Source organism: Trachemys scripta, chromosome 6 (genome assembly GCF_013100865.1).
Source record: "Trachemys scripta elegans isolate TJP31775 chromosome 6, CAS_Tse_1.0, whole genome shotgun sequence".
Taxonomy (NCBI): Eukaryota; Metazoa; Chordata; order Testudines; family Emydidae; genus Trachemys; species Trachemys scripta.
The window spans coordinates 13,942,754-13,958,258 of record NC_048303.1 but is presented as its reverse complement, the minus strand read 5'-3'; the positions used below and the strand labels follow the sequence as shown (position 1 = coordinate 13,958,258).

At 43.7% G+C, this 15,505-nt stretch overlaps 1 protein-coding gene across 1 annotated transcript in view; it reads right to left on the bottom strand.

The window, feature by feature from the left end:
- Window positions 1-15,505, bottom strand: part of LOC117879208 (tetraspanin-36-like) — a 52,598-nt gene that overhangs the window by 5,849 nt on the left and 31,244 nt on the right. Inside the window, exons 2-5 of the mRNA XM_034774234.1 lie at window positions 13,586-13,777; window positions 10,121-10,195; window positions 8,452-8,547; window positions 4,194-4,346 (exon numbers count right to left, since the gene is read on the bottom strand). Coding sequence (XP_034630125.1) covers window positions 4,194-4,346; window positions 8,452-8,547; window positions 10,121-10,195; window positions 13,586-13,777 — 516 coding nt within the window. The remainder of the gene's footprint in view (window positions 1-4,193; window positions 4,347-8,451; window positions 8,548-10,120; window positions 10,196-13,585; window positions 13,778-15,505) is intronic.

Genomic DNA, 15,505 nt, shown 5'->3' with positions numbered 1-15,505 from the left:
CCTGACCAGCAGATTACCATTGGCAATGTTGAAATGCCAATAGTAATCCTAAGGGACCCAGCCTACCCCTTGCTTCCCTGGCTCAAGACGACATACTTCAGCCTCCTTGACAGCACCAAGGAAAGATTCAACTACTGGCTCAGCAGGTGCAGAATGACTGCTGAATGTGCTTTTGGTAGACTGAAGGGACACTGGGATACTGGTTTGTTCGCAAGGTTGGATCTCAGTGAAAAAACATCCCAATGGTAACAGCTGACTGCTGGGTCCTGCATAATATCTGTGAAACAAAGGGGGGAAAGTTGCTGCCGGGATGGAGGTGGAGCAGCTGTCTGTTGGGTTTGAACAGCCAGACACAAGGGCTGTTAGAAGCAGGGCCGGCTCCAGGCACCAGCTTCTCAAGCAGGTGCTTGGGGCGGCCAGTCGGGAGAGGGGCGGCAGGTCCAGGTATTCGGCGGACGGTCCCTCACTCCGGCTCGGAGTGAAGGACCTCCTGCCGAATTGCCGCCGCAGATCGCGATCGCGGCCACGGCTTTTTTTTTTTTTTTTTTGGTTTTGGCTGCTTGGGGCGGCCAAAACCCTGGAGCCGGCCCTGGTTAGAAGAGCTTAACATGGAGCTATACGGCCCAGGGAGGTTTTGAAAGAGCACTTTAAAAGTAAGCCACAGTAGGTCGTTGTGATGTGCTGTGCTCTATCTGGCCCTGCTGTTTTGGGGCCAGTCAGGAATTGTGTGACGCTTGGTGTATATCTATGAATATAACACTGTCAATGCAGCTATTAATTTTGCGGTGCTTGCTGTCCATTTATGATATTACACTGTGTTTGTCACTGGTTCGATGAGTTGTGTCAACCTGTACAATAACACATAAGTGGGTGCTTTCAATACCACTGGGCACTCTGCAGCATTTAAAAACAAGTTGCACAAGCACCTGTCAGAGACAGTCTAGTTATACTTGGTTCTGCCACAGAGCAATAGGCTGGACTTGATGACTTCTTGAGGTCCCTTCCAGCCCTACATTTCTATGATTTTGTGGTATGCTGTGACTTAATAAAGATGAATTACTTTCCAAAGAATAGAATTTTTTGAGAAACAAAACCAGGCCAAAGAAAAATCTGTGCGATTTAAACACAAACACATTAAAAACTTAATAAATTAATGGAACAGAACTTTAACAAGGGGAAAGAACATTCACGTCCATTTTAGCTACATATACAGGAACCGTGGCTTTCACAGATCAGCATATGTGAAGCTGTGGTTGTCCCAACTGTCCCCTGGGGCAGAGTGACAGGAGAGGGATGCAGCCCCTGATGCCACGTGGAATGCTGAGGAGGTGTACGGAGGTGTGTAATGGAGTTTTCGACAGACTACAAAGGGAGGTGAGCCCATGACTGTTGACCCTGTAGATTCACAAGAGTCTGAAGTATCTGTGTTTGCTGCTGGAGAAGCCCCGTTATGTCCTCATGCATTTCTCACTCCTTTTCCTGATGGTGCTCCTGGGCCTTTCTACTGTCGGCTCTTTCCTTCTCCATACAGTGTGCAACATTCATCCTCTAGGCCCCCTGCTCACAGTTCGAGGCAGCACTGGCTTGCAGGATCTCACTGAATATGTCATCCTGAGTCCTCTTCTTTGCCCTCCTTATCTTGCTCAGGCGTTGCACAGGTGTGGAAGGGGAACCCTTCAAGGCTGCAATGGCAGCAGCTACAGACAAAACACACAGAGGTGCCATTGTCAGTATAGTCACAATGGAAAGCAAAAGTTAAGATTCAAAACTCCCTTATAAATAATAATAATAAAAACTTGCTTCCTTCAAGTTTTAAACAATACAGGCTTATTGACACTTCTGCTTTGGCGTGCTTGTGCATGACACCACTCAGAGCTCGAGCCATGGTGAGAACGGCCCAGCAGGGTAAGGGAAATGAGGAAGGAATCGCTTGGTTGCATGAAAATGAATATAGGGCAATGGCTCTGAATACTGGCACCATTTTCCACAGGAAGTGGTGATTTTAACTGATATCTCACTCCTGAGGGTGACAAGAGCACAGCTGCTGCTGCTGTTGTCCCAAAGCCACCCAGATCCGTATGCTGCTAGCCTGTGTACTGCTGACAGACATGGGAAAGTGTCCTACTGCAGAGGAAGAAATAAGGCTGTCAGCCCTTGAATCCTTCAGGAGAAGACTGCATAATATCTCCATGTAAGTTTCATCGAGATCTCTCTGGAAGATTCAAGGGACATCCCTGTGTACATAAACAAACTGTGCCACAAGCCCTGCCTGCCTAACTCTAGAGGGGAATGAAAAGCAGATAACAATGCTACCTCTGTGTTGTGCCAGTGTGTACCCCCAACACACTATTGAAATAATCGTTGTACAAGGTAAGACTGTTGAGAGCATGTGGTGAGAGAAACTTTGCTTTGAATTTAACATAGTTTGTTAAGTTAGGCATGAGTTGCATTTTATCTTTATTTCTCTTGTAACCATTTCTAGCTTTTTTATCTCATGACTTGTATTCACGTAAAATCTCTCTCTTTGTGGTTAATAAACTTGTTTTATGTAATGCAGTGTATTTGAACTGAAGTGTTTGGGAAACTCCATTTGGGATAACAGGATTTGTGCATATAAAATGCCCGGACTTTATATGAGCTTGTATTGTCCAGGAGAGGACTGGGCAGTACAAGACGGTCATTTCTGGGGGAAAGTCTGGACTAGGAGTGTGCTGGGGTCACCCTGCAGTATAACTCAAGCAGATAAAAGCCCGAGTGTGGCCGTCAGGTTGCAAGTGCACACAGACATAGCTGGGAGTGATTTACATACTAGAGGCTGTTTGTGAGCAGTCCAGCAGTGGAGGCAATAACAGCAAAGGCACCCCAAGTTAGAGGGCCGGGGTGACACAGCTACTCACTAGTCTAGATTGTACCCTGGGTATGTCACATTGTGCTGCTACCTCTTCTAGTACGAGTAAATTAATTAAAGTCAACAGCTGTGTCCTGTTAAGTTGGGGGCACCATCATTACATCATTATAATGGAAACTACAATTACACACTTACCCGAGGTTCCATTCCCCGCACTGGGCTCGCCCATGCTCAACTGCCGGACTGAGTGGACTGCAGTGGAGCCTCAAACAGGTCCTGGCTCACGGCATAGCTGGACACCCTCACTCACAAATCCCCCATCCTCCTCATCCTCGCTGTTCATGGCCGGGGTCAGTGGTTGGGCTCCTCGGAGGTATCCACAGTGGTCTGCGGGGGAGGGGGTGTCTCCACCAGCTCTTTGTAAAAGCAGCAGGTCTGTGGTTCAGCCCCAAATCGACTGTATGCCTCCATGGCCTTCTGATATGCCTGATGCAGTTCCTTCGCTGTCACACAGCACTGCTGCTAGCCCCTGTCGTGCTCCTTTTCCTGCATCCCCTGTGCAATCTGCTCATGGATGTCCACGTTTCTATGGCTGGTCCATAGCTGTGTTACACAGCCTCTTCTCCCCGCAGGCCCAGGAGATCCAATATCTCCCGTCTATTCCAAGTCAGGAGCATGTAGCTACCGTGGTCAGCAGCACAGTTACACACAACAATGGAGAGCTGCTAGATGTGCTTACCAAGCTGGACAATCAGGAAAAAGGCATTTCAAAATTTGCGGGGCTTTAAAGGAGGAAGGGCCTTCTGGTCTCTGTGACCCCTAGGCAGTGGAGTTCACAACTTTGCCCAGAGTGGTCAGTGCTCTACATTGTGGACAGCCATTGGAGACTGTTAGGGTCAACATAGGTGCTGCTTCAACCGCAGTACATCGTCCATGGCTCAACACTGCTCAGGGAGGCGTGTTAGTGATTTGCTGTTACAAGGCGCTTACATCAGAGGGAGACAAATTTAAGTGTAGAGACATACCCAGCTAGGTCAATGCAAGGCAATGCAACCTAACTTCGTAGTGCAGAGCAGGCCTAAGGAGGGGATTAGCTAGATGGAAAGACAAAGGAAGGGAGAGGGCAGAACAGGTTGGAGCAAAGAGCCAATCAGCACAGGAAAAAGAATGTTTAGAGTAAAAACTATAGAAAATAGTCTGGTGAGATCCTCAGTGTCTGTGAGTCTCTGTTTGGACTGCTTTTTGCAGCTGCTCTGTCAGCTTCAGCCTCTGGCTGGCTCAGAGGAATCTAATGATATCACAGCCCATGGTGGCACTTTCCAGTTTCAGGGTCATTTATCCTCACCTTTGTATTGAGATCCTGTGGCTCATTCAGATGTCCTGTGCAGTTCTTAATGTCTTGTTTGCAGCAGCTCAGAGGAACACTGTTATTGCCAGTGGTATTAAACCACTGGGTGGCTGTCCAGTCGGTATAGTTAGTTACTCCACAACATCGAAGCTGTGAAACAACAAGTAACTAAATTAATGCAAACAGAGTTAAGTTGTACCATTCTTAGGAATGTCATGCAGGTAAGTCTCTGCAAGATGCTGACTAATAAAAAAGTTACAGTATTCTAAAGTAATCTATCAAAACACCGCAGTCACACTGTTGTAAGGTGTAGTGACTTAGACCACTACAGTAGTGGGGTTTGTTTGTTTTTGTTTTTTAAACCCTCCAGTCCCATTGAAATCCGAATTCAGAGCTCTCAGCCCTGCACAGGATTTGGCAAATACAGCACTTTTCTTCTTGAGATACTGTACGCAGTCTAAAAATAATGGAAGGAGGAAAAGGGAAGTTGCTTCATCAGCACGTGAACTACAGATAGAGCAAAAACAAGATCAGAAATACATCCTTTTCTTTTGTTAGTAATGTTATTTGTGTGGCTACAATCACAATGGAGGACGGATTTATACAAAAAAATTCAGTACGTCAAGAAACTACATAAGAACATAAGAATGGCCATACGGGTCAGACCAAAGGTCCATCCAGCCCAGTATCCTGTCTACCGACAGTGGCCAATGCCAGGAGCCCCAGAGGGAGTGAACCTAACAGGTAATGATCAAGTGATCTCTCTCCTGCCATCCATCTCCACCCTCTGACAAACAGGCTAGGGACACCATTCCTTACTCATCCTGGCTAATAGCCATTAATGGAATTAACCTCCATGAATTAATCTAGTTCTCTTTTAAACCCTCTTATAGTCCTAGTCTTCACAACCTCCTCAGGCAAGGAGTTCCACAGGTTGATGTGCGCTATGTGAAGAAGAACTTCCTTTTATTTGTTTTAAACCTGCTGCCCCTTAATTTCATTTGGCGGTCCCTAATTCTTATATTATGGGAACCAGTAAATAACTTTTCCTTATTCATTTTCTCCACACCACTCATGATTTTATATATCTCTATCATATCCTCCCTTAGTCTCCTCTTTTCCAAGCTGAAAAGTCCTAGTTTCTTTAATCTCTCCTCATATGGGACCCGTTCCAAACCCCTAATCATTTTAGTTGCCGTTCTCTGAACCTTTTCTAATGCCAGTATATCTTTTTTGAGATAAGGAGACCACATCTGTACGCAGTATTCAAGATGTGGGCGTACCATGGATTTATATAAGGGCAATAAGATATTCTCCATCTTATTCTCTATTCCTTTTTGAATGATTCCGAACATCCTGTTTGCTTTTTTGACTGCCGCTGCACACTGCGTGGACATCTTCAGAGAACTATCCACGATGACTCCAAGATCTCTTTCTTGATTAGTTGTAGCTAAATTAGCCCCTATCATATTGTATGTGTAGTTGGGGTTATTTTTTTCCAATGTGTATTACTTTACATTTATCCACATTAAATTTCATTTGCCATTTTGTTGCCCAATCACTTAGTTTTGTGAGATCTTTTTGAAGTTCTTCACAGTCTGCTTTGGTCTTAACTATCTTGAGCAGTTTAGTATCGTCTGCGAACTTTGCCACCTCACTGTTTACCCCTTTCTCCAGATCATTTATGAATAAGTTGAAGAGGATTGGTCCTAGGACTGACCCTTGGGGAACACCACTAGTTACCCCTCTCCATTCTGAAAATTTACCATTTATTCCTACCCTTTGTTCCCTGTCTTTTAACCAGTTCTCAAGCCATGAAAGGATCTTCCCTCTTATCCCATGACAACTTAATTTATGTAAGAGCCTTTGGTGAGGGACCTTGTCAAAGGCTTTCTGGAAATCTAAGTACACTATGTCCACTGGATCCCCCTTGTCCACATGTTTGTTGACCCCTTCAAAGAATTCTAATAGATTAGTAAGACATGATTTCCCTTTACAGAAACCATGTTGACTTTTGCCCAACAATTTATGTTCTTCTATGTGTCTGACAATTTTATTCTTTACTATTGTTTCAACTAATTTGCCTGGTACTGACATTAGACTTACCAGTCTGTAATTGCCAGGATCACCTCTAGAGCCCTTTTTAAATATTGGCGTTACATTAGCTATCTTCCAGTCACTGGGTACAGAAGCTGATTTAAAGGACAGGTTACAAACCATAGTTAATAGTTCCGCAATTTCACCTTTGAGTTCTTTCAGAACTCTTGGGTGAATGCCATCTGGTCCCGGTGACTTGTTACTGTTAAGTTTATCAATTAATTCCAAAACCTCCTCTAGTGATACTTCAATCTGTAACAGTTCCTCAGATTTGTCACCTACAAAGAACGGCTCAGATTTGGGAATCTCCCTATCAGCCTCAGCCATAAAGACTGAAGCAAAGAATTCATTTAGTTTCTCCACAATGACTTTATCGTCTTTAAGTGCTCCTTTTGTATCTTGATTGTCCAGGGGCCCCACTGGTTGTTTAGCAGGCTTCCTGCTTCTGATGTACTTAAAAACATTTTGTTATTACCTTTTGAGTTTTTGGCTAGCTGTTCTTCAAACTCCTTTTTGGCTTTTCTTATTAGATTTTTACACTTAATTTGGCAGTGTTTATGCTCCTTTCTATTTACTTCACTAGGATTTGACTTCCACTTTTTAAAAGATGCCTTTTTTTCCCCTCACTGCTTCTTTTACATGGTAGTTAAGTCATGGTGGCTCATTTTTAGTTCTTCTACTGTGTTTTTTAATTTGGGCTATACATTTAAGTTGGGCCTCTATTATGTTGTCTTTGAAAAGTGTCCCGGCAGCGTGCAGGGATTTCACTCTAGTCACTGTACCTTTTAATTTCTGTTTAACTAATCTTCTCATTTTTGCATAGTTCCCCTTTCTGAAATTAAATGCCACAGTGTTGGGCTGCTGAGGTGTTCTTCCCACCAAAGAAATGTTAAATGTTATTATATTATGGCCACTATTTCCAAGCGGTCTTGTTACAGTTACCTCTTGTACCAGATCCTGCGCTCCACTCAGGACTAAATCAAGAAATGCCTCTCCCCTTGTGGGTTCCTGTACCAGTTGCTCCAAGAAGCAGTCATTTAAAGTATCGAGAAATTTTGTCTCTGCATTTCGTCCTGAGGTGACATGTAGCCAGTCAATATGGGGATAATTGAAATCCACCACTATTACTGAGTTCTTTATTTTGATAGCCTCTCTAATCTTCCTTAGCATTTCGTCACTATCACCGTCCTGGTCAGGTGGTCGATAATAGATCCCTACTGTTATATTCTTATTAGACCATGGAATTACTATCCATAGAGATTCTATGGAACATGTGCATTCATTGAAGATTTTTACTTCATTTGATTCTACTTTTTCTTTCACATATAGTGCCACCTCTTCCTCCCCTCCTCCCCCGGCATGACCTGTTCTGTCCTTCGATATATTTTGTACCCCAGTGATTGTGTCTCATTCATTGTCCTCACTCCACCAGGTTTCTGTGATGCCTATTATATCAATATTCTCCTTTAACATGAGGCACTCTAGTTCACCCATCTTATTATTTAGACTTCTAGCATTTGTGTACAAGCACTTTAAAAACCTGTCACTGTTTATTTGTCTGTCCTTTTCTGATGTGTCAGATTCTTTTTTATGTGAATGTTTCTCGTCTGATCTGGCCCATACTTTATCCTCTTCCATCTCTCCTCCTCACTAAAACCTAGAGAATCTCTATCAATAGACTCTCCTCTAAGAGAAATCTCTGTCCGATCCACATACTCCTCTCCTCTCCTACCAGTAGATAAAACAGACTAAATTTCCACAGTACAATAAAAATTCTTAATATTTATTCATTATGAAAGTTCAGATACTATGGTGATACGTAGCAGCATAGGACCTAAGGCAAAATAAATTCCTGTGGATGACCATTTAAGCACACTCATTTAGGGCCTGATCTATAGCCCATTTAAGTCAGTAGGAGCCTTTCTTAAGTCCATTAACTTAAATGGACTTTGGATCAGGGCCCTGTGGTCCAAACCTGCAAGGAGCTGAGTACTCTCAATTGCCACTGAAGTGAATAAGAACTGACAGTGCTGAGCATTTTGCAGAACCGGTTTTAGAAAGCAGCAAACTGATTTTCCCCCTAAGGACTGCACGCATGGTTTAATGTCAACTGGATATTTTTAAATAATTCTCAGCAGCAGATCAGAAGGTTTCCTACCTGTTCTTGCAAGTAATCCACAACACCAGACTCCGGACTTTTCCCGTCATATTTCTGGAAGACTGTATGCATTGTGCCTTGCACATCTGTTTTTACCTGAAATGAGAATACACAGTGCATATTCTGTATAAGGATAGCAGCTCAGAAGCTTCTAAAATGGAAACTTTAGAAGATACCTAGACCCAGCAAAATTGAGTGCAATGAAAAGTGAAATAATGCTTTTGGTAAAATACTGTTGCCACTTAACCCTGCTGGCATTGTTGGACATAAATAATTCTCCTATTGACTTTAAGAACCCTCTTCTGTGAACATTCATGACAGCGCAAGCTGATCAGAAGGTTGCTCTGATACCTACTAAGCTAAGTACTACCTGTCTCCATCTTCTTCCAGAAAAATCCACACATTATTTAGGATTTTGTTCTACACAGCACATGTGTGGGTACAACCCTATTCTGCACTCACACTCCACCCTTGTATCCCGAAGAATTGAGAATAAAGGATCAGATGTGAGAAGATGGGTGGGAGAAAAGGAATTCACAGGAGATTGTGACGTTCTGCTCAGGACACTTAGAGCTGTAAGCCACTGTGTTACCTCTCTGCCTCATGAAGAGTGAGCTTTATTGGAATTTAAACTGTGTCAGCTCCCTGCCACACCAGTCTGTTTACCTCAGCAGCAAATTCCTCAAGACTCTTCCAGTCTAAACCTTGCTTTGCAGGTAACAATGAGTGAACCCCAGTTCCTGAGTTCCCCCACAGACATCTCTTCTGCAGTGTCTAGTCCCTGTCACTGTGACACTCACAGAAATTAAGTTTGCTGCCTCCAAAGAGACAGGGTACACACCAGCCTGTTAGTTTAATTGAGGACTCACACTTACTTCACTACAATAGCACTGAGATGGTTTACAGTAAAACTAAGAATCAGTTTATTAGGAAGATAAAAAGAGAGAGGTATGATTACAAACAAAACAAAACACAACACACTTTCTAGTATCTAAAACTTAATTTTAGCAAGTTACAATCTTTGGCTAGCAGCTTTCTTACTTACATCAAGTTACCAGCATCTCTAGCCCTCCAGGCTAGGAGATCCAACTTCCACAGGATCAGAGGGTGCTTAAGTGACGGATAAATAAAATCTCTTTTTGCTCCCATTATATTACCCAAAGTCCATTGTCTCTGCCTCAAGAGCCGGGAGGGCTTCCTGAGATGCAGACCCTGACAACCGGTGAGTTCACGAAGCTCCTTCCGCCATTGCTTGTTAGTTTTTTTGCTTTGTTTACCTTATATATAAATGTACTTTCATTGTCCTCTGCCTGTAATCAAGCTACTCAGGCAGGGGAATCCACATTCCTTTGTCTAGGACAGGCTCAATGTATGCCTCCCAAACACATTTTAAGAATATATTTCAAGCACACATACATAATTCTTTACACATCATGCATACATATATCACATAATGATATTCATGAGCAGTGTGTCACCAGCTTTTATATGATACCTTACTCAATATACTTTTATAGTACAAAAAATTGGATACAATCAGTTGATTCAACTGCTTTTTCTTTGGGGTCCAGAACCCCATTTCTCACTCTGAAGTGTCTGGACCCTGATTGTCCCAGAGAGCCCTTCTTTTTCTTCAGTATTAGAATAGATGTACTAATTTTTTGCTTACCTTTTCTCTGTAAATGAATCCCATAACAAAAGCTGTCACTTCTGCAATAAAGATAATCAGGATAATGACCAGGAACTGAAATCAGAAGAAAGATACGGTAAGAAGAATGGCCAGAGTGTTTGGATCAACATGCAAATTTAGTGCTAAACAAGTCAGGCAAAGTGTGTTGTTATTATCCAGTGTGGTCTCTCCAAACAGAAAGAGCTCCAGAAATTTCTGTGAAACAGCAGCAGAATATAACACCTGAACGGTTTAATAATCAGGGCTCCATGGGATCTCAAAGGCTTATTTCAAAGAATAAGTGCACCACAAAAAGTCTATTTACACTAGGAACATGTATCAGCCATCGGTTACTGTGAAAGGATGCATCAATTTCACAGTGGCCAGTAAGAAGTTAACTAGTGCCTCACATCTCTAGTAGCCCCACCCTGCCGGACAGTGTGTCAAGCCCAGGGAGGAATAAAAGGAAGGAGCCCAATGCAGCTGGGAGAGGGAGCTCTAGGAGAGAGATGGTCCGGAGCCCCCATCCCTTCCCCCCCGTGGAAAGTCCCTGATAAGAACCATGCAGAGGGAGAACTGTGAGAAAAGCTACAAGAGCAGAGAGAGGCAGAGTTGCTGAAATGTTGTGTCATGCACAACACAAGGGGGTCCTCAAGGACAGTGACAGTGCCGTTGGCTCTTCCTGGAGTTGAAAACAGTTTGGTCAACAGGGTAGACAGAACTAAACTGTCTTCAGCACCCATTTGAAAAAGCATGCGCCACCCATGGTGGGACGATTCTGGTCTCTGACCACCCAAGACTTTGGAAAGAGGAGTCTGGCATACTTTCTGCAAAGGATTCATTCCTGGTTATACTATGCAAGACCAGGAGGGGCCTGTGGTTAACATCTGTTGACAACACAGGTCACTCTCCTCCTGCAGATGTTGCCAAATTGTTCTTGATTTTCAAAACCAAGGACCAAATCCTCAGCTGGCGAAAACTGGTATAGTTCCATTGAAATCAATGGAGCTGTGATTATTTGCACCAGCTGGGGAGCTGGTCCTGACTGTGCAAAGCTCCTTTTGGACAGAAGAGCAGTAAAGTTAATTGAAAATGGCTGATTGGCAGTTACCTTTCCAGTTACCAGGTACAAGACAGAGCTGTCTGAGAAAACACAGCAGCTGTATTGCTGCTGTTTATTTTGTACCATAGAACAGCAGATCTGACTGATAAAGTGTGGGTCAGGAAACTACCTTTTTGTTATTTACAGGCAGCGGTAGCTTGATGCAAAGAGCCATTTGCAATGGCCTGAGGAGGAGCAAGACAACAGACCAGGGTAGGATGGCTTGTCTACCCGTAGCTACTGACAGGTTCACCTTCCTCTCAATCAACAAGAATTGGTCACTGCCAGAGGTGAGACACAGGATCGGACCAATGGTTCATTACATCCAATGTGCCAAATCCTCTGGTGCTAGTATATAAGACTTGTCAGTTTTGCAAGAACACTGTACTTGTTACTGAGGAACTGAAAACTAAGTAACCATTACTATTTCCTCTGTAAATGTACAGGCAGTTCTGTGTACCTTTCAAGCTAATCCTACATCACAGCTCATTTTCCCTAACCTTACTGAGAGAACTGCCCATGTTCTTAAACTGACACAGTTTTCTTTTCATTAATACAGGAAAAGCTTTTCAATAAAGAAACCACGGGGCAAAAAAGAAACTTGGCACTTCTTGATGATCAGATCCTCTGCCTTGTGACATGACTGCTGGAATGGTCCAGTGATCAGGGCACTGAGGGGTCGCAAGACATACATCATATGTTTGGCTCTGCTAATGATTTGCTGTGTCACTTTGGGAAAGTCACTTCACTGCTCTGGGTTTCCATCTCCCCTTTGCAAAATGGGGACAACAATACGTACACACCTTTGCAAAGTGCTTTGGGATCTACTGAAGAAAAGTGGTAAGTACCATTACTAGTGCACCCTACACAACATCATGAGCAGAGTGGCAGGCCAGTGGAAAGATTGTGAACTAAAGCAATCCATTTTACCACAACGGTTAGTCATAAGATGAGGCTCAATTTGTTCCTACTCCTGGAATGAGGCATGGAATTGAAGGTGGAGAGACCACCTTCACGAAACAGGTTACCTCTAGGCCCTACCTATAGCCAAGAACCAAGGCCACCATGAAAGTTTGTGTGCTGACCCAGTTTTGAAAGCTAATAACAGAGTTGCCTATCAGACCCAAGTCTTCAAGACAGTCCCAAATTCTGTGGGTCTGTCCCATATCTTCCATACCAAGTTTATTGAGTGCTTAATGAGCCTGAGATTTGTTATATTAGACAGAATATCAATCCTTTGTCATGCATTAATGTTGCAAGATGATACAGACGTTTTACTGCGCTGTGATGTCACAGAGATTGGGCTACCCAGCTGGGTTAGAGGCCTATACCTTAGAATTTGAATACTCAAAGCTCATGCAAACCAGAGGTTCAGATCCTAGTAGGGTTCTTTCAACCCTTCATTTCTTCTGAAATAGAACCATATTCCACAAAATTTACTCTGAGGATCTCTCTGATGATTCGTTTAAAAAAAACCACAAGGTCTTCCTCTGTGCTCTGTGGACGAGGATGCCATTGCACTTTTTACAAGAACAGGGGTTTGCTCTGTTTGCCTTTGGCCAAAATTAACCAATTCCTCATCCCTGATATTGTGCATCCCTGATATTCCTCTATCCCAGAAGGGTCTTTAGTGATGCAGCAGGTATTTACAACTTCAGATTGGTCCTTAGCTTCAGAAATTTGCACTAGATTTGTGGAAACTGTTTACACAGAAACTCCAAACCACCTAAAACATGCTTGGTTCCAGGTTTTATTACAAGCTCAAAACAAAGTCTACACTAAAAAGGTTTGCTGATATAGTTATCCCAACAAACTATTACTACCCTACCCTACCCAAAGACAGCATTTGCCAGTATAGCTCATATCAGTTCTTCAGTCAAAATAAGTGATACTGGCAAACAGACTCCTGCTGGTATAACAATATCTATGCTAAGATTTTTGCTGATGTAAAAATGTCACTAAAAATGACACCCCTGACCAATATCATAAACCAGCATAAGTTTTAAGTGTAGACCTGGCCAAAAATTAGGTTCTTTAAAGCCGCTTTGCTGAAGCAGAGCTAATGGACTGACACCAAATATTTGTGAAATAAAAGAGCTATATTCTACGCAGCACTGCTCCGGGCACCCCCGACTTATCATGTTCCAAGTTTTCTTTCTGTGCCTGAAAAGTGGCTGTCAATCTATTTAGGTTTTACACAGTCCCGTCATTGTAGTACCAATCTAAGGCTGCTTGATGAAGGGCTGCGTCATCTGCAGTAGAACCAATGCATTGCAGTGGAGCTTGACTCTGCCCAGCACCTCATCTAGCCAGCTTTAGAGATATAGTATGAAACGGATTATGGCGGAATGTGCAATACTTACAAGTCCCAGCCCAACACGTGACTCCCGGATAGTGGCACAGCAGCCGATCAGCCCAATGATAAACATCACTACAGCAACACAAATGATGATCACTGCTGGCAGCATGGTGTACTTGTCCTGCACGAAGCTGTCATAATTCTTGTAGGTGTTAATAACATATCCCCCAACGTAGCCAAGACCAGCTGCTGCAGCCTGAAATGCAAAAATAAAATACCCAGGGGTTATTTGTTAAATGTCTTCCTGGGATCATAAATGGAGAAAATATTGGCCTTTTCATTGCAGTCACTATGCGATGAAAAGACCTGGAAAAACACAGGGGTCTGAAAGAAGCAACTAAACCAAAGTCTCAAACATAGATTAAATTCAGTTCTGGCGTCAGCGGATGCAACAACTAGTATCATTATATATGGAGCCGTACCTGCTTATATCAGTGCTGAATTTGCCCTAGAGATATTAGATTTAATTTTCAGGAGGATCGTTGAAGAGTAGCACAATAAACAATTACAAAAAGTCCTATGTATCTTTCATAGGGACTCACCTATTTCAATTGTCTGTATTATGAAAAAAACCCTAATTTATAATAATAAATAATAACTTCTTACCTCAGCTGAGCTCTCTGGAACCCACAAAATCAGTTGGGATGTGTAGATGTGCTAAATCTTGGAAATATGTAAGAATTTCTAAAAGTTTTTGTTTATTAACTATGTTTGTGGTCTTGCTGTGATGGAGTGGGGGATTTTCTTATTTTCTTAATGGTTTGCATGAAGAGTGTGGGTGACTCTATTTTCCTGTGTATTGCTGGTTTAACGAGGTGGTGGAAGAGGGTGTTTGTTGTTGCAGAGGGCCAGGTGTGACATCGCCTAGCAGGCTGGACCCTGGACAATGGCCTGGACACGGTGACCCAGAGGCTGCCACGTTTTGGCAACCAACCCAGTGGGAGGACAAAGGAACTGAGGAGAGAGGGCCCTGGTGATCTGAAAGGCAGCCGCAGCCATAGGTGCTGGAACTAGGAGGGCTGGGAGTGTTGCAGCACCCCCTGGTTTGCAGTGGTTTCCATCATATACAGGGTTTACAGTTTGGTCCAATGTCTCTCAGCACCCCCACTATACAAATTGTTCCAGCACCCCTGGCCACAACCAGTTCTGACCAGTGGGGCAGAAAGGATGGAAGAGAGAGGGCCCAAGTGATCTGTTAAGTCCAGGAAAGAGGACAAAGGTCAGAAGAGGGGTTTAGGTGGGGAAGTGATAAAGGGTGGTTGGCTGGAAGGAGGGGGCTTCTGGACTGGGGACAAAGAGCAGCCAGAGCCCATCAGGACTGGGGTCAGGACCAGTTGGGCTGTACTGAGACTTGCCAGGCTCGAGGGACCTGAGAACTTTCTGTGCTGAGTTCGGACCTTCAACAAACCCTTCTGTCTTATGCTGGTTGAGAGTCACTGCAGTTTAGAGATCGGGCTTGCCTTGTTCCCTCTGGGTGTGGAGGCCCCAGGAGTCCGGAGCACATGGACTCCCTGAGGAGGCTCATAGTGAGAGACACGCGTGCTGAAGGCTCAGAGAGGTGCAGTTCCAGGAGATGCTGGAGCACAGGGCTTAACCCCAAAGAGAGTGTGACCCCCAAGAAGGGCTGTCACACTGAAGGGGGTTCCTCCCAAGGTGAGGCGAGGCGAGGGAGCCTGGGGCCTGTGAGTCCATGACACCTGTGTCATAGCATTTTCATGGTTTAGCATTATTGTTCGGTTGTATCAGAGTTCAAGGCATTCCAGAGGTTTAGCTATCATATTAAGTAAAGAAAAAACCAACAACACTACATAGACACACAGAACAATTTTAAGATAATTAACAAGCACCTCAAGGAGCCTCAGGTCTAGATTCAATGAAAAACATGACAAAGAGGACACCTCTCATTCTCAAGCTGGTTTCTTGT